At 38.5% G+C, this 25,790-nt stretch overlaps 1 protein-coding gene across 3 annotated transcripts in view; it reads right to left on the minus strand.

Annotated features, from left to right (window-relative positions):
* svep1 (sushi, von Willebrand factor type A, EGF and pentraxin domain containing 1) overlaps positions 1-23,538 on the minus strand; it is a 348,473-nt gene extending 324,935 nt beyond the window's left edge. For 2 of the 3 annotated variants that reach the window (XM_039759390.1, XM_039759389.1), the window contains exon 1: positions 22,850-23,538. In XM_039759390.1, the coding sequence (XP_039615324.1) occupies positions 22,850-23,359 (510 nt within the window). In that variant the 5' untranslated portion in view covers positions 23,360-23,538. The remainder of the gene's footprint in view (positions 1-22,849) is intronic. The other variant, XM_039759388.1, reaches the window with a different exon arrangement.
* Between the last annotated feature and the right edge of the window lie 2,252 nt (positions 23,539-25,790).

Here is a 25,790-nt window from a genome sequence, read left to right on the forward strand (position 1 = left end):
TGTCTCTGTAAGGAAACTGAGCAGTTTAACAATTTAACAAACAGTGTTTAAACTTTAACCTAGAGTATTTCAATAACCCACTAAAGTTCAGCTTTACTCTAAACTCTGTTGCATGCATTCTTACATAAATGAAGTGCACAGGGTGTATGGCTCTTATTCTTATACATTGTCTTCCAATCTCTTCTTGTGTAAAATACAAAAATGTTTTTGCCATCTTCTACAAGAAGTTTAAAGTGGAATGGAATCAGAAGATGGACCATTCTTGTAATAACAAGCCCAGGTTGTAACTGAAAGGACAAGAATTAAATAAAGATCAGGACAGGATCATAGAAAGAGAATCTTACAGGGAGCGTCAGTAACCAGAATAGTTCACATTGCTTAAGTCAAAGATGTATATCAAAGACAAAGAACAGAAATGAATTTGTAACCCGAGATATCTTAACAAGAGTGTGGGTTTTTGTTTGTTTTGATGTATTCACTGACTTGGACAGTTAGGAAGTATACAACACTGACCTTTACACCATCATGGTAAAGAAGTCACATATTGCACATTCCTGATCATCCTGCCTCACAACATCCTGGCACCCTTGCATTACAAAGAGCAAACAACGACAATATCTGGGAAGATGTATTTTGAATGCAATGTCATTCTAAATCAAAAAACTAAATCCAACCATTTAGTTCCTTGACTCTAAAACCACTGAAACAACATCTCCTTTATTTTAAGATGGCAAGACAAAGGCTGAAAAAACATAAAGCAAACTCCAAATCTTGACACCTTCAAAGTTTTGCATGGTCTAGTCTAGCCCCTGCTTATCTAGTTGACCTCCTTTACCGTTTCAACCCTCCACATGCACTGAGGTCCTCTGGTGCTGGACTGCTAGTGGTTCCTGTGACCAAACTCTGTTTCTGAAGTGGCAGGTCATTCAGTGCTATGGTCCACTGTGTTCAGCAGAAATTGTTTAGTGCAGGGGTGTCCAACTCTGATCCTGGAGGGCCGCAGCAGCTGCAAGTTTTAATACAAATCATTTTCTTAATTAGAGACTTGTTTTTGCTGCTAATAACTTCTTTTCCCTTCATTTTAATTGACCTGCTCATTTAAGACTCAAACCTCTTATTTGTTTATTTTATTCCTTCATTTGCAACCAATTAATGATATACAAAATAAACCAACACATGACCAGCTAATCTGTGACCATCACACAATATGTGAAAATAAAGTAAGGTGAAGGTCTCAGTAATGTTGATCTGCTCAGATCCAGAAAAGATCTTGATGATGCTTCCTGCTGTGGTTAAAGCATCAGCAAGCCATGGAATTAAATAATGAGTTAAATTAACAACAAGAATCACCTTTGAATTAAGAAAATGGTTGGAGTGAAATTGGTTGGATTTTGTGGCCCCCAACTTAGCTAGTTATCCATTTTTTCACTTCACACCTCGTTTTTATTTGGCTGCCATTTAAAGATAAAAAGAAGCAATTCTGAGGAGTGTTAAATAGCAAAGGACATCAAAATGAAGGGAAAAGAAGTCAATTAATGGCCAGAATTGGTTAATGATTAAGAAAGTGGCAGGAAGAAAACCCTACAGTCACTGTGGCCCTCCAAGGTCAGAGTTGGATAATGTTTGTTTAGTGCTATGAATGGACCAAGTTCAATAATGGGAAAAGCATTGTGGAAAAGTGGTTCTACTTATGGTACTGTCTCAGAGTCACAAGATAGCAAAATAGCAACAACAGAAAACAAATTGTGAGTGAAACAACTGTAAACTTTTATTATTATTATTAATTCTCTTTGCTCCTGCAAGCACATAAAGCACCAACAGCTCCTCTCTAGCCCTCACAGTCTTGAGTAAGACAGCAGATTTCATTCCCGGTCTTGCCCACCACTTTAATTTCTTCCTCAACGGACTCCACCTCCTCCACTTCAAAAGTGAGATACTCCCGGCATGGTGCGTGTCACTTAGAAGAGGGCACACTGATGACTGAAGCTCCTAAGGAAATTAAAGCACTCAAGAAAAGACTGAAGAAGCCACTTGTTTAATTCTTAGTTAATCTGCTTTTTCATTTTGCTTTATTGGATGCATCATAGAGTGTCTGTTTTTGTTTAAATATTAATATTCTGTGTAAATATTAAAGGGGCAACCTGGTTGGTGACTCAAATCTTCCTCCATGACCAGTGTACTACCTCAATCGACAATAGTCAATGGGATAAAAAAGAACAGTACATAAATTGGCCCCCTACAAGCATTAAGACATGAAAATATATATCATTTAGTTTTATGAGATGATTTATGTTCTGGGTTGCCTGGCAGGTTAGATGTATCCAGGGGAAAAATGGCGGCACCAGAAAGGGACAGGGTCCAGCAAGCAGGGCTCTACACTCTACAGTATAAACAATTTTGTCAGATGGTCCCTTGTGACTCTAAGTGGAATTAAACAGGTTTGAGGATGATATGCTAAGCTACTAGAAAAAAAAATCATGGGCATTTATAAGACAAGCATTTTACAGATAGTAATTTAGGTCACTGTCTACACAGGGTCTGTTCACTCTTTAGTGTGTAAAGGACAGCCAGGTTCCATGCCCGGCAGGGACGACCCTGCTGCTTATGTTTCGGGGGAGCCACCATGGGCACTCCAGTACCTCTCCCGGCACGCTTGGTGGCAGCCTCCCTGGCCGACAGTGATTCCCCAACCGCCCGCAGGGCTCCATGGGAGATGGAGTCCTCCACAGCTTGGTTGGGGCCCGGAGTGGCCGCTAGGGGGGGCTGTCTGCTTCCCACAGCCCAGCTGGACGAGTCTTCAGCCCCACCCGGAAGTGCAGTTAGGACCAGGTGGTTAATCACCTGGAACGCTTCCGGGTGGGCTATAAAAGGGCCCAGACACCACCGCTCGACGAGCAAGAGTTGGGAGGAAGAAGACGAAGCTTGTCTGGGAGGAGTGGTAGAGCGAGGTGAAGAATTGTGTTTTGTGCTTTGGGACTGTGTTTGGGCTGTGTGGCACGGGGAAGACATGTCCCACAGCTGAAGAAAATAAAAGTCTTTGTACTTTTTATACGTGCCTCCGTGTCTTTCTGTGTTGGGTCAGGCGCCTATATAGCACCTTTGTTACAGATATTCTGAATTTCTGTCATTTCCGAAAAATATTAGTTATTTATGGTAAGGAAGGAATACGTTTCTGGATAACGTGGTTGTTTTTACTAATCAAGGTGCCAGAGAGAGTCGACATATTGCATGCTGATGAGTACATGCAAGTAAGAATTTCATTGTTCTGTTCATATGACAATAATGACTCTATAATTCTATATTGTGTTGACAGTTCAAAAGCTTGTGGTGCATATATGTGTAGGGCATAAACTATTAATAAGGGGATTAGACAAACTTTTCTTTTCAAAATTTCCCTCACAGACTTTAACTGAAAGTAAAGAAAATCACTTACAGTATGTGGTAAATTGGTATAGTCCAAGCTAGTATCACCTGATTTTCAAACCTCCTATGAACCTAAAGGAACCTAATAAGGAAGATGTAGTTGTGAGTTAAAAAATAATGTTTTCAAAATCAAACATTCTCTTTGAAAAACTTTTGATATACTTTATGCTCTGAAAAACAAATGTGCTCCTACACTCACACTATAAATCCATGGAAGAGTTTGTTATTTTCTTACAATTATGACAGAAAAGTGAAATCAAGCCACAGAAAGACATCAACCTAATACTTATGAAATTGCTAGAAGAGTTTAAAAAAACATTCAATTGTTCCACTGATGAGTTGTTACCATAAACAATAAACATTGATTTTAAAGAATACGACCATGTTGGAAATTTGGAAAACTAGGGTGTGGCAGAACTAAGCGTGAGGCACACATTAGTGGTGCTGGCTTGTACAGATCTCCAAACTATTTTTGGCCTTTCAGAATGTGTACATGCTACAAAATGCTCAGGCATAGACGGTCACAGCTGAGAAATGTCTCACAAGTCAAGAAGCTGGTTTACACCACAACATGAACTGTAGTTGGAATTGCACCATAGCGAATTAGGTCAGGCAGAGAGATCCAAGAGTTTTCCCTGCAATATAATTATATTAATGTCAAAGAAGATTTATAGCAGACAGCAGTCACAGCAATAAAACTGCAGGCATTAGATCAGTTTTAAAAAAGGCTGTCTCAGAGAAGTAACAGATGGGTCATGTTGGCTCATAAAGATGAATGCAGTGCGTGTGCCCAGTTTTTTACACTGCTTTGAAGGCATTCTCTGAAATTAGCACAACACGTCAAGCTACAACATTCTTTGCAGTGCAATCATTGTGTTTTTTGCTTGCAGTTCTTTTACTTTAATTCACAAATTGCAAGAATTTGTATTTTCAGATTTGAATTGAGTTTATGTTTTTAACCTGTATCCTCTTCTTCCAAAATATGCTAAAGGCTCAGATTCAGGATGTCAATGTGGAAACATAGGAGAAATGTAGATATGGGCTCTAGAGTCTGAATGTAGCAGCAGCCATGTAAGTAAACCTATGCAGAGTTTAGAGATGTTTACAGATAACAAATTAAGCCTAATACAATCTTATCCACATTTTCTTCTCCAGATGAATTTAACTTTTTTTGATTGTAATATTATGCTGCATCAATCACAATTGCTTGGACCACAACATGATGCATCCTTCTGTATTTCTGTTAATCACACAAAGACCATTTTTAAACAAATCCATCCATTGTCCAACCCGCTGAATCCAAACACAGGGTCATGGGGGTCTGCTGGAGCCAATCCCAGCCAACACAGGGCACAAGGCAGGAACCAATCCCGGGCAGGGTGCCAACCCACCGCAGGACACACACAAACACACACACCCACCAAGCACACACTAGGGCCAATCTAGAATTGCCAATCCACCTATCCTGCATGTCTTTGGATTGTGGGAGGAAACCAGAGTGCCCGAAGAAAACCCATGCAGACATGGGGAGAACATGCAAACTCCACGCAGGGAGGACCTGGGAAGCGAACCTGGGCCACCTAACTGCAAGGCAGCAGCGCTACCACTGCACCACCGTGCCGCCCCTTTAAACAAATCAAAATCCATAAATAATTCGCTCCAGATAGAATATGACAGCATGTTTTAAAAAGCTGTATTGTCCATCTGCTTCAAAAAGAAAAAAAAAAGGATTATTTCAATGACTATAGACCAGTGGCCCTCAAACTCATTTTTGATGAAATGATTTGAGAGACTGTTGCTAAAACACATTAAATGAAACATTTGAGAAAGTTTGGACCCCCACCAATTTGCAGTATCATCAAGAACTTCAGGGCACTGCACAGGCAGCAGCCATCTACAGAAGCCACGTGTTCTCTTTGTTATCTTTTTTGGTTTTGAACTTATTTTACTAGCTACTACTATTGATTAATGTTAAGTTTGCATCTGATATAGCCTCTTGCTTGTCACTGATATTAGCCAGTAGAAACCAAATAAATGTTTTTTAAATTTACCAATGATCTGCTGCAGTCACTGCAAACCCAAATACTGGCTTGTCTCAACTGCCTTTCGGTCTAGCTGCACACTTGGGAGAAGTTATGGGGAGCGCAAACAGCATCTGAAGGCTGCCTTACCTCTGCAACACCTAGAAATGTAAGAGACACTGTGGGGTGCATTGATTATCTGCATAATCCAATGCTAGCACTATGACCTTCAGCACCTGAGCAGCTCTTTTTCAGGAGCTGTTCACCTGGTCATTCAGAGGGCAAAGAGGTGGAACAATAAAAGGACTCAAAACTGGTTTGACATCCATTGTAATAGGTGATGTTCAAATTGCTCTCAAATAAGATGTATGGACTGTTTGCTCTTATGCAGTCATGGTGTGTACATGTACTGTGCCATTTTATGCATTACGTAAAGATGGTTGAAACCTGATATGCCTGACACTATTTTAAAGCTAGATGAATTCCATCTTATTTGTGCAGACAGATGACCCAGTGATGTGTGGAAAAAACGAAGGAAGAGGCCTGGCCATCTACAGTATGTGAATGAGTAATGGTGTAAAAGTAGAGCATATTACAGTTAAAACTAATATTTGTAATCCAGACAAGAAATGCTGACTTTTGGAATATGTCTATGTTATCTGCCAATAGAGATAACTTACAGTATGTCATCCTTATTAATTTTTATATTCCTCCCTCTAGAAATGAGGACTCAGCAACAAAAATATTTTGCTCTGTTACCAACTAATGATGAATCATTCTAACCCTGCGGTTATAATGTGTGGTGACTTCAACTATATGACTTTGGAAGGAACAATAAGGAACATTGTAATGAGAAACATTGTATGTGGACTTGAAAACAAGCTGGACCTGCTCTATTCAAAAGTTAAAGATGAATTTAAATGTAAACCTATGTAACCTTTGGACATATCTGTCCACAATTTGATCTATCTAACTCCCAACTACAAGCTTGTTATTAGACAGCTACCTGTAACCACCAAGATAGTGAAAAAGTGCATCCTGGAGACTGAAATTACTGAATGATGTCTTCTAAAAGGCAGAATAGGAAATGGGTCTCTGTATCACAGACTATTTTAACTTTTGTGTGGACACTGCAGTACCCTTAAAAACAGTGCACAGCTTTCCAAACAAGCAGCCCTTGAATATGAAAGTGCTAAAATGTCTCCTGAGTAAGAGAAGAGAACGTTCAAATCTGGTGACAATAGGATTCTATACGGAATACAGTGAGTTCTGAATATAAATGGATTGAGGAAGCTTACAGAGTTAAAACAGAAAACACAGTTACTCATAAAAACATGAAAACTGTTTGGAATGGACTGGCATAATTACTGAACCAGGGCCTTAGGTTCCAGAGGGGAATGTGGACAAAGCTAATATCCCGAAGCAGTGCTGAAACAGATTTTCCATTTTTCCACCTCTACCTTCTTCCAATGGCCATCCCTACTGCATTAACAACTCTGACCACTTCAACTTCTTTAGTCAGTGATAAGTCCACCCCTGACCATCAGTATGGGCTGTCCATAACTGACGACCAAGTAAGGAGACAAATGTGGAGGCTACACACAGGAAAAAGCCACAGGACTGGATGGAGTAAGTCCTTGAGTTCTAAGGGCTGGACTGGTCTCATAATACAGAAGAAGTATATTAGAAAGGGCACAGCAGTTTCTTTTTTTCTTAGGAAACCATATTCCTTTAATGTGGATAGTGACATCCTTTACATGTTCTACAACTCTGTGATGGCCAGTGTGATTTTCTACAACCAGGACAGCCTGGAGATAGCAGTGAAGGAGAGATTGACAACAAATCGGATGTCAATTAAGAATAATGCTGTACATCGTCTCTGTGACGCACAAGCATTGAGTTCTTTCAGCCAACAACTTACTGAACAGAAGCATGTGAAAAAAATGCTATTGGGGTTCTTTCATACCTATGACAATACATTGTGGTGGATGCCTGGTGGTCCTGCCCAGCAAGGAAGCCTGGAAGGACTGGGAGAGGAACAATACCTCCCTGGGACACGAGAGGGCAGCCCACCCTGGTCTGCATGTCGGCCGCAGGAACAGAACAACACCAGGGGGCACCCAGACAATTATGGAACCCTGGATGGCAGCACTTCCGCCACACCAGGAAGCACCTGGAGCAAATCTGGGTGACGTATAAAAGAGGGTGCCTCACTCGATTCAGAGGCGGGAGGCAGAGGACGGAGTTTGCAAGTAATGAAGCAGAGTAGATGAAGCAGAAGGAAGTCCAAAGAGACCGAATTATTTGGTGATTGGTGCACTGTATACTGTGTGAATAGGTGCAGGAAGAATAAACGTGTGTGTTTTTGGAACATTCTGTGTCTGCATGTTTGTGTCCGGGTCCGAATATTCTACAACATCTTTATAATGCCTCACTGTGATTGTGACTGCTCTTTTTATCTTTAGTTTTCTTTCTCTATAATAATTCTTATGTATTTGGTTGTTGTAATATTTATGTATTTTTTTAATTTATTCTAAAATTTCCCACTTGGGAGAAATAAAGTCCCACCTATCTATCTATCTATCTATCTATCTATCTATCTATCTATCTATCTATCTATCTATCTATCTATCTATCTGGTCCACAAAGGATGACATCCATATTTTTATGCCATCCAATTTTTATTTTGTATAGCATCTTTAACTTTCTACACACTAGAAAGCAAATCAAAGTATCACAAAAATAAAGTGCAAGGCAAGTTCTTTTAATTAAATAATTAATATTAAGGAAAATAAACAAACATGAAGAAGAGCCTACAAACTTACAACAAATAATATACTTAAAAATAAACCTATAGCAAGCGTCAAATGCAATAGTAAGAATGAGCCCTGTAAGTACATTAACCACAAAATAAAGTAAATAACAGGATTAATGTGCATAATGCAGGAAAGACAAGATTCAAGGACAGACGTATAAAAATATACCCTTTAACGAAACCTCTTCTCTAATTTCAGCCATCGAGGAAATATTATTTTTTTAGCAAGGCCAATGTACTGTATGTAGTTGTTAACATGTAAAATGAAGATTAGTGTCCAAAATATATGGCTATTGGCTTGTTGTCACTCTCCCCAGTTTGAATCATCGCCTAATGACCCATGTTTATTGCCTCTTTTGTCTGTCTTAAGGGAGACACAAAAACAGATTGATAGATAGTGGATGGAATCCTATTCATCACCATGATGACTTTGTGATCAAGATTAACAGGCAAAAGGGAGTTGGGAAAGTCAAAATGGGCTGTACTCCAAAGGAGGTTGTTTGAGTTTAATTTGTTCAACTTTGACCGTCTCTGTCACTGCTGTAAACATAGTTACATTAAGATTACTTTTATAAAGTCTTTAATTACTTGTTGAAAACACTGTAGTTGCATGTTATCATTCAAGGTTGTGTCACAGTTTAAACAGGGCATCTTTTACTGTCTTTTACTTTTTACATCTTTTCCTTTTACTGTTGCTTTCCTAACTATAATATAAAGCTAAAATATTAGAAGAGTCACTGAAACAACATCCAGTAATGGACAAAGCTCAGTTATCAAACCTGAAAGAAAATAAATCTAAGCACTGTCACCCAAATCTGAATGAAAGGAAATCTTAGTATTGCTCAACTTTATTTGAAATTCTCTCTCTACATCATCCTTTCTTAAGTTCAAGCTTTGTTTATTATGAGAGAGGAATATCAACAATTTTAATCACTCCTGAAATAAACCTGTGCATTTAAAGCCCACTAAACTATGCAATATCAGGCTGTATGGAGAATGCTAACTCCATCCATCCTTTACACTGTTTACCAACAAAATGATGACCACATATTTTTTTCAAAAATAAATGCTACAGGATATAAGCCTTAATTCCTAAAATTCAGTGTATTTCCAAATGAATTCCAATTCTGATTTCCTTAATTAATTATCCATAAATTAGATGCAGGTTTCACCCAAACCCATTAAGTGTCTTACATCGCACACAATTAAACAAAATTAAAGGAACAAACTGAATATGGGAATTAACTAGCAGAATCATTCATTCATTATGTGAACCTTTTTCTTACATTACAGAGGAGTCAGAGCATGTTCTACAATTCAGGAGCTACAACGTGATGAAACATCTTGTTATGCTCAAGCACATTCCCGCTAGGCCATCTTACCATTGTTATTCAGTTTAAGTGGTGGTGAGAGGAAGCAGAAGCCCCCTGAGAAAACCAAAGAAGGCCAAAAGATGAATACACAAACGTAATGACACTTATCCCGGACTCATGTCCTGTAGAGGATGAGGAGATAAACAATGATTTGGTGGTCATTCAGCACCACATAGCTTATTTCCTATTGACTTAACCTTTACAGAATATCATTCAGTTTAGCTTTGAAGATTCCTAAAATGGGGGGTCTTTCACCTACACTGAGTTAGTTACTTGTTCCATCTAGTTCTACTCTTCTGTATGAAAAACAGGGTATTTACCCTTAACCACCTTCCATCTGTAACCATATATTTTTGTTTAAGAATGGGCTTTAAAAATATTGCCTGATATGCACCTCCATATTTCCTTTCTAACTTTAACATTTCAATTATGTCTTCTCTTAATTGTTGTATACTGAACACAAAAAAAATGAGTCTCCTTAAAATGTCCATCATTCCTCATACTCCACAGTTTGATAATTAATCTAGAAGGTGTTTGTAGAGTTTCCTTTGTCTTTTTAGGTTGTTCTCATAATTCAGAGATCAAAACTATACACAGTATACCAAATGTGTCTTTTTATATCTTAAGCACACTCTCTATTGACATGAGTGTGTTATACCACCTAGTACTCTCTTAGCATTTTTAATTCCCTAAATGCTGTAATGGCCTGTGATGGACAGGTGCTCGGCCCAGGATTAGATCCTGTCTCATACTCTAAGCTGGTGGGCCTCTGCAACAGGGATTTGGACAAATGGGAATAGATAATGAATGAATGAACCGATGAATATATTACTGTATAGCTGTGAATGGGGTTGACTCCACTCTAAAGCTTTCTCAGGAGACATTCTGTCTAGTTTCAGGCTCCCTATCGTAATTATATTTCATGTTTTGTTTTTTTTTTTTCAATTTCCACTCCATTTGTGATTGGTTCCTGCCTTGCAGGTGAAGAAGCAGAGTTAGACTATGGCTTTATGACTCTGAATGAGATTAAGTGGAGATGAGAAAAGATGGCTAGATGACCATGTATGTAGCATTTCTTTATATTACATTTCTAATTTAATCTGCTACATACTGTGCAGATTTGCTTTCCTTCTACATCTAAATGCAGCGATCTTGCAGTGCCTTTTGTATCTACTAATCCATTTGGTTTAGTGGCATTTGCAGATTTAAACAGTTTGTTAGTTACCTTTTGTTAGTTAGCTATCATGGGGCCTACTCACACATACCCACCTTTGGACTCAGGCCAACATGGAGTCGACAATCACCTTTACTTGCAAGTCTTTGGGGATGTGGGAGGAAAATCAAATTATCCAGAGGAAAGCCATCTGGATAAGAACGACTGTCAGTAGAATGTGAAAATTCTACACAGTCAACAACTAGGCATGGAGTTTGAATACAAGATACTGGATCCATGAGGCAACAGCACTGGGTTCAATCCAGTATCCATGCAGGTGGGGCAGTGGTAGTGCTGCTGCATTGCAGTAAGGATATTGTGGGTTCACTTCCCTGGTCCTCCCTGCGTAGAGAGTGCTTTGAACGGTGAGAAAAGCACTATATAAATGTAAAGAATTATTATTATTATTACTAGTATATAGTCCTGTACAGGGAACTAGTTCATTATTAGGGCCTCTATCTCTCTCTCTCTCACACACACACGCACACGTGCACACAAACACATTCTCAAGATAGTTTGGAGTTGACGATTAACTTAATTTGTTTGGGGATATAGGAGGAAAGTCAGGTTATCCAAAGGAAAACACTCTGAACGATAGAAAGTACGGGGGGAATGTGAAAATTCCATGTAGGCAACAACCAGGCATAGAATTTGATCCCAAGATGCTGAATCCCATGAGGCAACAGCACTAACCACTATACTATAATAACAAAATCCATGATTTTTGCTCTGTATTATATTTTTAATAGGTTTGGCTCTTTATGTTCCTAATTTTTAATTACTGAGGGTTTATTCACAGAAGAAAAAGTTAGATGTGGCAGAAATTAAAATGTTGAGATGGATGTGTGGAGCTACAAAGAAAGACAGCATAAGAATTGAGACAATCAGAGGTACAACAAAGGTGGGAGAAATATCTGAGAAAGTATAGGAAAACAGGTTGGAGCAGTATGGACATGTGATGACAGACAATGAATACGTAGGCAAAAGAGTGATGGGAATGTAAGTACAGGGAAAGAGAAAGTGAGGGAGGCCTAAGAGGTCGTGGATGATAAAAGCAAAAGATCTGAACGAAAAGGGTTTTACTGGGGTGGAGGTACAAAAGCAAGCTGTCTGGAGAAGGTTGATGATGAACATCAGCTCCATGCAGAAGTGGGACAGGAAGAAGAAGAAGAAGTAGTTAGCTATGTACTATTCTTTATCCTAAGTGAGGTTGACGCCAGCCTTTAGGCTGTTACAATTAAGATTAAATCGATCTACTTATTTACTGAATGTGATTATTTCAACACTGAGTTGAGGGAGCACAGAAAATCCTAGCATATCTGGGCACATGGTAGGAACAAACTCTCCATGGTGACTGGTTGAGTGGCTAAAAACTGGTTATGTGAATGGTGATGTTAGCAAAAATGTGGCCAATAGATGTTTCATTCTCCAAAAATAATTAATGTACTTAGACATTTTGAAAGCAACACTGTCTTTGCATATATTTAAAGTAGGTTGGGGGAAGGAGGAACAAATATTTTCCATTTATATTCAGGTAACAGTGGAACTACACTGTTAATACAGCAGCACAGAGTCCTGCCATATCAGCTCAGAGTAGTTTAGACAACGTCAGATAACACACAGGCAAGATGTAATATGGACACAGAAGCAATAAAAGCTTGAAATCATACTTGACAACTGGAAAACGCAAGGACTGCATTGTCTTGACACTCAAGCTACTTGTAATCAGGATATTAATATTATAATTTAAAAAATAATTTTTTTTCTGTTTACCATAAATAAAGCAAAATCAGTATTTTTAATCAATGATGTGCAGTGTTTTATAACATTTTACATTAATCAACACATTTCTATAATATTTACATTGTCTGAAATCTTGCATATTTTAACCTGTCATATATTAGCAAAAGCTTAGACTTGAGAACTGGCATGGGTTTTGTTTGGCACATCACCAAGAACTGACAGCATCAGCTACTAGCCTCAAAATAACACATTCCCGACAAACTCAAGTGATCTGAACCTTGTCTCTTGGAACACTCTTTTGCAGTCTCTTTAACTTTAAGAGATATTAAGTTTGATCATTTAATTGTGTTAGAATGCAAAAAATGATAGTAGCTTTCAGTTTTTACTTTATTAATTGTGGGCTGGAGACCTTTCTCTTCCACACATTCATCCTCCTTTTTATAATAATAATAATACATTTTATTTATATAGCGCCTTTCCCATGCTCTAGGCACTTACAGACTTTTAGAAAGAACGGTAGGGTATACAGTATATAGTATTGTACTAAACCAGATACTGTAAATAAATAAAGAAGAGTAAAATAGTAAATTCAGAGAAAAAAATGCCAAACAGACAACATAATTGATGGTCTAGCACACAGGTCACACAGGTTACATGAGCATCTTGACAGAGAGGTAAACTGAGAGAAGGGTAATAAAGTCAGGTAGAGCTAAAAGCCTTCCTGAACAGATGAGTTTTGAGTTGTTTTGTAAAAGAATTCATAGAGTCAGCTGATCTGATTAATATCGGTAGGTCATTCTAGAGTCTGGACGCTATACAGCTGAAGGCCCTGTCACCCATGGAGTGTAGATTAGTGTGGGGCACAACAAGATTGCCAGAATCAGAGGACCTTAGTGGGCGGACAGGCACATAGTGATGGAGAAGGTCACTGGTGTAGTTTGGCACAAGGTCGTTTAAGGCTTTGTAGATCATTAGTAGAATTTTATATTCAATTCTGTAAGACAGAAGCCAGTGAAGGTGGACCAGGATGGGTATGATGATCTCACTGTTGCTGGTTCGAGTAAGGACTCTTGCAGCTGAGTTTTGAATAAGCTGGAGCTGTGATATAAAATTAGAAGGGGCACCTGCCTGTAGGTAATTACAATAATCAATGTGGGATGTGATAAAAGCATGGAAAAGTTTCTCAGTGTTAGAAAAGGAGAGGAAGGAGCGAACACGGGATATATTACGGAGGTGAAAGTAAGAAAGTTTCTTAATGTGATTAATGTGGGCGGAATAAGTAAGGGAGGAATCAAAAATGACACCAAGATTTTAGCCTGTTTCACTATTTCTTTGACTTTACTGTGATGTATCAAGCACTTTTGCAAACCACTAGATATCAAGTGAACAAGCGGCAAATGCTGAAAACTTGTAGTTCAAGATCCTTAAATGAAGTGGCGAAGGGGATGGTTTAAAGAGTCATATCCATTAGGCTATATGTTAGCATCAAACCAACACTAAGACAACTGTGTCATCTTTTTACAAGATAAAATCAAAGGCACTTCCAGGAGAACATAGATCAGCATTTTAATAATGCCTCTGAGAAACTGTAAAAGGCATTGATAAAATTGATACAACAGAATGCTTTCAGCTAATTACCCATAGATGCCAGAAACTAGGAGGCACCTTTTCACACAAAGCATCATGATAATCTGAAAAAAAGCAATGAAGTCATATGTCTGATACAGAAGCATCTAGATGAAAATGGAAACATCTTATTTATGAGCTAACCAATACAATTTGACCGAAAGAATGGTCTCCTCTCAATTGTCAAACTTTTTTATGTTTTTGGTCTTTAGGTCTTTTGCAGGAATGGGAGGCAGCCAAAGTTTAGCCAGCTTCTGGGTGGTCCTACTTGTCATTCTGAAGCCAGGATTGATAATGGTCTAATGGGATCAGCTACCCTGGCTATGAGCAGGCCTATGAGTCTAACATCTTTTAGCAGTGAACAGACAAGGAGTATCCTCTGGAATGTGACATGTTTATATAAAAGGGGAAAACCAAGGAAATAAAAGACACTTAAGGGTGAGACCATTAGGAGAACCTATAAAGAAATTAACAAGAGATTGGACTAGTGACCTATGAGTTGCGTGGTGCTGGCAAAAGCTAAAAAAGGTGTCAATGATAGGAAGTTTTTACTAGGGGAGAAATTAGGGCACAGCTGGAATGATAATGGAGTGGAGGTGTGGAAAATACGTTTAACAGACGTCGGGTTGAGGAGTGAAGATAAACAAACCCAAGGCATCTGAGGACAGAGATAGTTCCTGTTTTTTTAAATTGATTTGTTTAGACAAAAGGCTTCAATAAGGAAGCCGCATTATCCTTATTGAATAAATAGAGGCAACCACACCTGAAAACCATTCCATTCATTTACAGTATAGTACCTGAAATCTGTGAAGTCATTTATAATCCCAATGGATTTCCATTTGTTATGTTCTTCTTAATATCCTCAAGATGAATGAAACTACTGCAGTAGGCAGAAGCTTTTAGCTATGTGGCACACAGAAACTGGACTGATTTGTTCATTTTGGGGATTCCCAGTCTGTCATTTAAATAAAGGATTTTTTTAGGATAGCATATTCTGGTTGATGGAGCTTGCAATACTATTCATAAGTCTTTTTAATAATTGTGGCAATTTTTGATACTGGTTATGTGCTAATTCTCTTCCTCTTCGCAGTGTTCCGACCTTGCAACTGAATTTAGGAATGACTGGCTACAAACCCAAGGCCAATCCATCATCTTATTATGGCAACGTTATCAGCAGCATTTGAGTGATCCATAGCTCATTGTGGAATGCTGGGACTGTACAACCAGTTGGAGTCTGTTGGGACTGGACTTTAGTTTTTCTCTTCTTCATTGATGGCTAGGCCTAGCTCAATATATATCTATACTTTCAGTATACTTATAAATATTAAGGTGCTGTAAGAAAGTATAAAAAAGTCTAAAAATTATGTCATTAGCATTATCAAAAGGATTGATATGAGAAGTCATTAGGATATTTTACCAGAAATTGTTTTCTTCAGTGAATACCTAAAGTTGCAAGACTACACTCTTAAATGAAGTCCCACAGACATTCTGTTATTTGGAAAATGACCCAAAACATGATTCTGAAGGAGAAAAAAAGAGAGTAAGAAAGTGAAAGAACCACAAGCAACAACCCGTGAGAGCAGTATGATTCTGAATCATCTCCCAACATGCAAGAAAAAAGAACACAGCTTAAAAATATCACAAGGTAACACTGTCCTACGGGAAGCATTCTCTGAGTTTACTTGATGCAGTATTCTTATTGCTTAGGAAATGTGCAGAAGCAATTAAAAAGATGAATAAAATGTAAGGTTAAATTGCAAAAAGGGATTGATATACTATAAATCAGGAGACATTATAATCAAACTGTATATTGTACTGTTCCAGCAAGCATCGATCACAAAGCAAGAACGATTCCTGGACAGGGCGCTAGCCCATTGTACAGTGAACACACACATACACACACCAGGGCCAGTCATCTAACCTGCATGTCTTTGGACTGTGGCAACTGGTTTGAAAAACAGATGGATGGATGGATGAATGGATAGATGTATATTATATTAGTGCAGCATTATGTGCAGTTCTGGTCACCATATTTCAAAAAGACATTGCAGTACTAGAAGTAGTGCAGAAGAGAGTAACCAAATGGACCTTGAACTGAAAGATTTGTCCTAATCTGACAGACTAAAGAAATTTTGGTCTTTAAGTAGAATGAGACCAAATCCAGGTATCGAATTTGCATATAAATCAATAAAATTTGTCTTTAACTAGGTTGATCTACCCCCTACTCGCTTTGCATGCCAAGCCCGGAGGAAGGCGCCAAGCACCCGCTGTATGACGGCTGAGCCGCTCAAAGGGCATTAGGACCCCCTTTCATTAGAGAACGCAATTGTATTTGAATAGTGAGCATATAGAAGAGTATGCTGGGTGGAGGAAGGAGGAAGACGGTTTGGTCCTTAATTATTATAGATAGAAGTATTTCACTGCAACTGTCTATTTTAAAAACCCATGAATAATAAAACATAGTAAAAAGTAAAATATAATAAAAAGTAAATAAAGAATTAAATTACATTAATGCATTATCAAAAAATAAATTGAACTGAATATTACAAAGGATCACAAAAATGAAAAATATTCCTTTGATGTAAATTATAGAAATACATATAAATGATCAACATGGTCATTGCCATTTCCTGCTGTTTCTATTCCCTTCACTTTTTGTACAAGTGGCACTTGTTTGCATGTTACTGCCATACATGTATTTAAATTTGCTAGAAGTACAAGTTTCCAATATTAGAGTTTACAGCAAACTCAGAAAACTTTCTATGATGAGTGGCGTAATGTTCTGTGCTGACAACCGTAAAATTAAGAATGCAGAGTTCAGACACAGGTAATGAACAAAATGTTTCTGCTAACTCGTCCTCAGTAATTAGTAGAGTGTACTCTGGCAAATTAAGAAACAGGCAGAGATTTGATGCATTTTGACAACTCACCACTTTCTTTGCCTGCTACATGAAATCACATGGTTGGCGGCTCTAATGTGTAACTTTAAACTGTTGCCTTGATTCACTACAAAACAAATGCACCTTATACTATGTAACCAATTCATTTCCATCCATGGGACTGCTGCTTACTTCAGCTAGTGGCCAGGTTTCATGCCAAGCAAACAGCAAGCCAAATGTCTTGGGGTGTGAACAAACTGTATACAGAAAGACAAGCCAGAGAAAATTTGTTTGAAAAACTTTGCAGAATGTTTCTGCCCAGATGTTACGTGTGGTGTAATTTGCTAAACCCATTTAAGAAGTGTGTGAACTTGTTCAAAACATATATGCATAAATGCCAGAGCAGAAAAAAATAGCATTTAACAAAACCAAGAATTGTTTTCAGTCATCGAATGGACATTATATATTTGAACTGACATCAAAGGTGCCATAGCAAAAAGTAAAATGTTATTTTAAGCAGAACCAATTATAGATTACATGATTTGAAGGAAAGCAACTGCAAGGGGAAGGGCATGACTAGAAGATGAGAGACAGAGATGGCTGGACTAATGAGTCATTAGCCGCCACTTAAGTAAATCTGGATTTGTAGGTGGCAGGCACTTCTCCTAGTAATAAACAAGATTTACAGGGAATTTCAAAAATGTAACCAAAAGAAGTTCCAATTTAAACAATGCCTACAAAAATAATCCATCATGACTTTGCCAGCTCTGTTTGAACACTCTATAGTGTGAAAGGACTGAGGTACAGCAGGGGTGTCCATTCCTGATGCTGCTTTCTTTCCCTAGGTGGACATCCTTGTTATTAAGTTAACTTCTAACTTAGTTTGATGGTTCACCCTGACTCTCTGCCTGCAGGCTTATTAATTAAATGATAGCAGGACTGTAAATTTCCAGTGAAATTCAGAAAGATACTTGAAAATTTATTCTATTTTTTATATTTTTTGTTAACTCCAGATCATTAGCTTATTATAACATTTGAATGTATTAATATTTATTTTTCTTAATCAGCCTGTGGTTAATATTGAGAAACAAAAATAAAAACTGAGCCAACCTTAAACTAGCTAACACTTACACTTGAGCATGTCTTCATGATTAAATATCAATCAATCTATCAATTTTTTAATTCACTTAATCCTGACCTATGCCATGGGTGCTGCCTGGCAATGGGTTCAAGGCTGAAATCAAGTCTGTGTGGACTGATGGCGTATCATGCCCATATCCACACACACACTTTCACTCACACTGGCCAGTTTACAGTTGTCAATTAACCATCTTAGGCTGTGCAAGGAAAGCTGGAGTAAGTCATTAAATCTCTCCTTAAGTAAAATATTGTTTTTTAAAGTTAGCAGCTTGTGAATTAATTCTCTCCAATGTAGTGAAGAAACAAAATGCTGATGAGCAACCAAATTTAAGACTGCAGAATAATAACAGGAAAAACAGATTAGACTGGAATGAAACACCGTCACTAACCTCAAGTAGGGCTGCACATTCAGTATTTACAATGTGGTGGATGGCTGGGATGGATTGGCGTCTTCTCTGGGATGGACCCTGTTCCCTTGTCTAGCCAGGAGGCCAGCACAGTGAGTAAACAGAGGCAGAACATGACCTGTGTCAGCCAGGGGGAGTGGACACGCAATGTCAACATGGATGGACTGGCATCCCTACACGATTTGACAAAAGATCCTTGCCCGGCTGGGAGACAGACTGTTTGATGGGCATGGGAAAGCAGCCTTCCACACATCCAGTGCAAAGGGTGGCAGCATCCCTGGGCTTCAGTACCCATTCTGAAACTCACAGTGCATAGTGGGAGTTGTAGTCCCATGGGACAGTCCTGCTGGGATCAATGAATTCAGCTAAGTAATGCTACAGGAAATGGTTTTTACTACGTGGAAGGGCTTCCGTCTGCTTATTTTCTGTGAAGAGTTCTGACATTGGAAGTACCCCAGGGTCCTGCATTAAAGCAGCGGCCTCACATTCATTCAGTGACTTGGAGTCAGGAGTAGAGGACGGACAAATCTCACCTGGTAGGAGTGGAGGAGGTGGAAATAAAAGAAGAAGAAGGGAGAGAGAGGGAGAGAGAATAAAGAACTGTGTTGTATTTTTGAAACTCTAGGAAAAGAAGCCTTTTGTAAGGTATTTGGTTGAATAAAGCTTTTATTTGTACCTGGGACTTGTTTCTATGTTTTCGTGTCTGCGGTTCAAGGTGCTACAATGACCCCTACAGCTTGATGTCTCTCATCTATAATTTGACCCCATTTTTTCCATTATAGAGTGATTGAAAGCCACAGCCTACCCTTCATCTTTGCATACAATGCTGGAGCATTCCTGTGAAACTCCATCACTAGACACATTTTTTGAATCACTCATACTTGCTTAGAGAAACTTATAAATGTCAATTAACATAATATGCAAATTTAAAGAGACCAGTCTACAACCGGACACATACATCTCATTCATAGCAAGATGCAGACAAAATTAAACATGCACAGCTTGGGGTGACCAGTCCATAACGACACACACTTATGCAGACCCTTATATTTATTCATGTGACATTACTGACGCCAACTGAGTCAATATGCACATCTCTGGGATGCCAAAGCATTGAGGACACATTTATCTCAGGTAAGCCAAATTATGGATACTGATAAGCCTAACATTAAGATCTTTGAGAGACAAGTTAGGCACAGGATATACTCATCTCACACAATGTTACAGATGCCATTTAACTCTAAAAGCACATTTTGGGAGACTCATCTATAACAGGACACACACGTGTAAACTCCAATACTCTTTCAAACTAATATGTAGATGCTAATTAATCTAATATACACATCTCTGCTGAGACCAGACACACCTACCTAATTTAAACCATGATATAGATGCCAAATAACCTGACATGTACATCTTTGGAAGACGAGTCTATAACAGGGTGTAGCCTGACACTCATCTAAATATGCCATGTAAATCTAAATGGCTTTGATCGGCTTAGTCATTGACCGACTGACAAGAAATTCTTGGCAATTTGAAGACAACCTAAGAAGAAAGGGTTTTCGTTAATAGAGCAACCCAATGGCCCCAAGAGCAAGAAAAAGGCAGCATCTCCAAAAAGTTAAAAATCTTACAATACCACAATACATCATTTAATAGTCAGAAAGGATGACCTTAGTGTCAGTCAATGGTGGTTACAGAATAGTGCATATTCTAGTATAACTGACGTCAAGTCAGCAGCATCCTAAATCAAGTCTGGTCGGTGTTTTTTTTCCACCAGATTTTATTTATGTTACATATACAAAGATGCAGTATGTGCAGAATAATAACTATCAATATAAGTGATATCAAAACAGATAAGATCCATCCATTATTCAACCTGCTATATCCCAACCACAGGTTCACAGGGGTCCGCTGGAGCCAATCCCAGCCAACACAGGGTGCAATGCAGGAAACAAACCCCGTGCAGGGTGCCAGCCCATTGCAGGGCACGCACACACACACACACCCGGGACAATTTAAGATCACCAATGCACCTAACCTGCATGTCTTTGGACTGTGGGAGGAAACCCACGCAGACACGGGGAGAACATGCAAACTCCACGCAGGGAGGACCTGGGAAGCAAACCTGGGTCCCCTAACTGCGAAGCAGCAGCGCTACCCACTGCACCACCGTACTGCCCTACTATAGAATCAACCTAAAAAAATATTTCCCCACATTGCTCTTGAAATGTTTAAAACAGGTCAGTCTTTACTACTATTCATTTCTTACATATTAAGATATGCATTCATTTTATATCCATTTATGTCTTGAATCATAACCAAATCTTTTGATTTCCTTTGAATGTTTCATTGTTATCTTCTGTACAGCATTCTCTAATTTAAAATGATTATATTAATAAAGAATTAGAACAGTCGTCATCACTATCTGTCCTGCTTTGTTGTTTTTTAGTTCACACGTCTGATTTGCTCCTGCACTATTATTTAGCTGGGAGTTTAAAGGTACCACTGCAGGTCATAAGTACTGTATGTCTACTAATTTATCTGTTCCTATATCTTCTTCTTCGTCTTCGTCTTTCGTTAGGGGTCGCCACAGCAGATCATCTGTATGTATTAAGATAATACCAACATTATGCATTCCACAAGATAAACAATATGGACAGATTGAAATCTTTAACTATTCCTACTACTATTATAAAGGCACCAATTAACCTAATAAGCACATCTCTGGGGCACCAGACAAGACCACTACAGAACAAATTCCTGTCATCCATCCATCCATTATCCAATCCGCTAGATCCTAACTACAGGGTCATGGGGGTCTGCTGGAGCCAACCCCAGCCAACACAGGGCGCAAGGCAGGAAACAAACCCTGGGCAGGGTGCCAGCCCAATGCAGCAAATTCCCCTCACTCATATTATATTATGGATACGGATAAATCTAAGAGTAGATTAGATTAGGTCAAATCAGATCAGATTAGATTAAATTAAATAAACTTAAAGGGAAAATCAAAATGTGGGCATCCACTGGAAACTAAACCATCACAAGGCACATTAACATCATTCTAGAGGCCAATTACTTTAACAATTGGAGAAAATGAGAAGTTAAGCAAAATGACACCTTTTATTGGTTAACTTAGAAGATTATAATATGCAGACTTTTGAGGTAACTCAAGCCCCTTCTTTGTTACATCTTACCTGAAGAAGGGACCTGAGTTGACTCAAAAGCTTGCATATTGTAATGTTTTTAGTTATCCAATAAAAGGTGCCATTTTGCTTGACTTCTCATTATATCCATAATGGCTAACACAGTATAACATCCTAGCACCACTTGGAGAAAACAAATTCAAATAAACAGAGAAAGAGAAAGGGTGTCTAAACTGTACCAGGCAATGATGGAGCTGTGAGTTCAAACTAGGTCCATGAAAGGGATCAGCACTAACCACAGTACCACGGTATCACTATATACAGCAAGAATATTAAAAAATAAATTATATTTAAAAAAATCTAATTTTTAACGCATTACCTGCAGCAAATTGGCGAGTGTGAAATTATATTGTGTATGGTAGAAATTTTCCCCTGCAACCCATAGCAGAAAAATGTGAGTGAATAGTAGGATGGATAGAAGATTAAAATTTAATAGAAATCCCCAATGATTACACCAGTTTATATGCAGATGTAGTCAAGAAAAAGTCAGAATGTGTAATGATTATCTGAGGAATTCTATTGACAGTCACCTGGGATGCTGCTTGATCTCTGGTTAATAAAGGTAACAGTAGCTGGGCACCCAAATATTTAGTCTTCTAAACTTGTAAACCCAGTTCAAGGTACAGACAGAGTGAGAAGGATTTTAAATCGATTATTTTACTTCCTAATTATTTGTTAAAATAATAAAACTAAATAATAATGATTGAAATAGATGGTATATAAAACGTTTAGTGAAAACATACTAGAAGAGTATATCTTTTTATGATATGAATTTAAATCACCTTTAAAGTTAAGGTTTTAAACGGATCATATATAATGATTGATTTTAAAAACTGACAGCAATATGACATCCTTTCGTATTTTATACATACAGCATTTTCTACTCCATTTAAAAGAAATACACAGCCTAACTGTGCGCCCTAATGAAACAGATAGGAAATCTGGAACAATAATCATTTATTGATATATAGTCGGTAGTAAGTTATTAAATAATCGGGCTTACTGCGGCTTGCTGGAAAGCTCCTTTCGTGTAGGTCCCTCCTCCTTTGTAGCTGATAGCCGGTATCTCATGATTTAAAAGCGAGCATTTGTGCTGGTGTGAATGGGAAGATGAGATGTAGTCCACTCTAGGCAGGACGTGGTTCTTTGATGAGAAGGTCACTATGGCCACGCGGGTGGCCGATGGGAGCACGGGAAAGTCAGACAGGAGCTTCTTTACAAATTTCAACTCATTGTTAAAGTTGACATTACCCACACTGGAGGATTCGTCCACCAAAAACACCAAGTCCAGACTCTGGCTTTTCTCCCTCAGCTTCCTTACATTGCGTTTGAAAATGAGCCCGAGCCGCTCCACTTTGCTTTCTGTGCTCTCTTGTGCTTTCCTCGGTTCGCTTAACTGAAAAGAATGAGACAGATTCAGGTAGGGATATTTATTGAATGAAAACGGGTAGGACGGCAGCCAGCAGCCTACTAAGGGAACGCAGGAACAAAGCGCCACGAATAAGCGCCACATCCTAATTCAATTGAACAACAGAAATGCTAAAAGCACGTGCCGTCCTCCGCTAGCTCTTTCATTCACTTCACCTCCTGACTTTTTAAGCAAAGTTTCTCCTGAGGTGCAAACTGATTCTGTTCTTTCAGATGACAGAAAAGTAGACCCCCGCCCCCCTGCACCACCTCACTCAAAGCACACTGTGTGCATCTGGCTAAGACATAAAATGTTTTTTTTACACCCTTTCAAAGCCATTTTAAATGTCTCAAGAGTAAGGGGGCAGTCACTGCGATTTTTTTTTTTTGCTCCGTCTCTCATGTTTGGCTTGGTGAGATTCCATGTCACCAGAGCTCCACGCCTGTCAGGCTGTCGACATTCCCAAAGAAAACATCAGCGCCATGTGCCTGATTGATCCCATATGTCTGGCATGGGGTTCTACTGACATCTACACAGCAAGCCAGATACCATAAGTGCCATTGCTAATTAGAAACACTTTGTACACCAAACAAAAGGCTAACTGCTTAAATTGATGCTACAGTTTGGCAGCGTACTGTTTTCAGCAAGTATTTAATTACACAGTCCAACAACTAGCGAGAAAAATAGATAGATAGATAGATAGATAGATAGATAGATAGATAGATAGATAGATAGATAGATAGGCACTAAATAAAGGTAGATAGATAGTTACAAGTCACTATATACAGTAAAGAAAGAAAGACAGATAATTAAAAGGCACCATATAAATAATAATTATAATAATACATTTTATTTATATAGCTCCTTTCCCATGCTCAAGGCACTTCACAGAGTTTAAGAGAGAATGGCAGGGTATACAGTATATAGTATTGTACTTAACCAGATAAATAAATAAAGATGAGTAAGATAGTAAATTCAGAGAAAAAGCCTAACAGACAACATAATTGATGGTCTAGCACACACATACAGGTTACATGAGCATCTTGACAGAGAGGTAAACTGAGAGAAGGGTAATAAATTCAGGTAGAGCTAAAAGCCTTCCTGAACAGATGAGTTTTAAGTTGTTTTTTAAAAGAATTCATGGAGTCAGCTGATCTGATTAATTTCGGTAGGTCATTTCAGAGTCTGGACGCTATACAGCTGAAGGCCCTGCCACCCATGGAGTGTAGATTAGTGTGGGGCACAACAAGTTTGCCAGAATCAGAGGACCTTAGTGGGCGGACAGGCACATAGTGATGGAGAAGGTCACTGATGTAGTTTGGCGCAAGGTCGTTTAAGGCTTTGTAGGTTATTAGTAGGATTTTATATTCGATTCTGTAAGACACAGGGAGCCAGTGAAGGTGGAGCAGGATGGGTGTTATAAGCTCACTGCTGCTGGTTTGAGTAAGGACTCTTGCAGCCGAGTATTGAATAAGCTGGAGCTGTGATAAAAGATTGGAAGGGGCACCTGCCAGTAGGGAATTACAATAATCGATGCGGGATGTGATAAAAGCATGGACAAGTTTCTCAGCGTTAGTAAAGGAGAGGAAGGAGCGAACACAGGATATGCTACAGAGGTGAAATTAAGAAAATTTCTTAATGTGATTTATGTGGGCGGAATAAGAAAGGGAGGAATCAAAAATGACACCAAGATTCTTTGCAGTAAAGGCAGGTCTGATGAGATCATCGCCAAGATGGACTGGGAAGGAGCTCATTTTATTAAGTTGCACTTTAGTCCCAGTTTGCAGGAGTTCAGTTTTGTTGCAATTAAAATTAAAATTTAAATATAAAGGTAGATAGATACTTAAAAGACTCTATACACAGTAAAGACAGATAGTGTCAAACACACCCAAGCAGTGGACAACTACAAGGCTCTGATAATAAGGGCAATACTACTCCTGAGTGTGGTGTGACAGGGCACTATCGGTAATACCTTCTCCTCTTTAACCTCCAAGACAGACCAATCTGTTGTCACATTCTCTGCATTTGGACAGAAAGTCCCACCCTTTCTGCCTCAGATGGTATAAAAGGACGTTTGATGTCATAAGCTAGCGGTTTTGTGGGACCTGCAACTTGAGTATGTAGCTCAACCTACCAGTAGCATCTCCTTTTATAAGATTTTAATTAATAATGACCTAAGTGCTCATTGTTTATATTCTACATTTTATCATCTTTGATTATTCATCTAATTACACGCTTCTTGCCTTAGTGGCATCCCAACCCTTTCTGTTGTGTTTGTTATTTTGTTATGAATGAAAGATAGACAGACAGACAGACAGACAGACAGACAGACAGACAGATAGATAGATAGATAGATAGATAGATAGATAGATAGATAGATTTGTTCTAATAGTTTATAGAATATTTTTAAAAACGCTATGAGAAATAGAATAATGATCTTTACAGTGCAATTAATGAGAATCTTTAATGAGTCATTCGTTTCCAGCAAAAATAATGTTTCTCTACACAACTGCCATAGTCTTACACTTAAACCAGT

This window comes from Polypterus senegalus, chromosome 7 (genome assembly GCF_016835505.1).
Source record: "Polypterus senegalus isolate Bchr_013 chromosome 7, ASM1683550v1, whole genome shotgun sequence".
Taxonomy (NCBI): Eukaryota; Metazoa; Chordata; class Cladistia; order Polypteriformes; family Polypteridae; genus Polypterus; species Polypterus senegalus.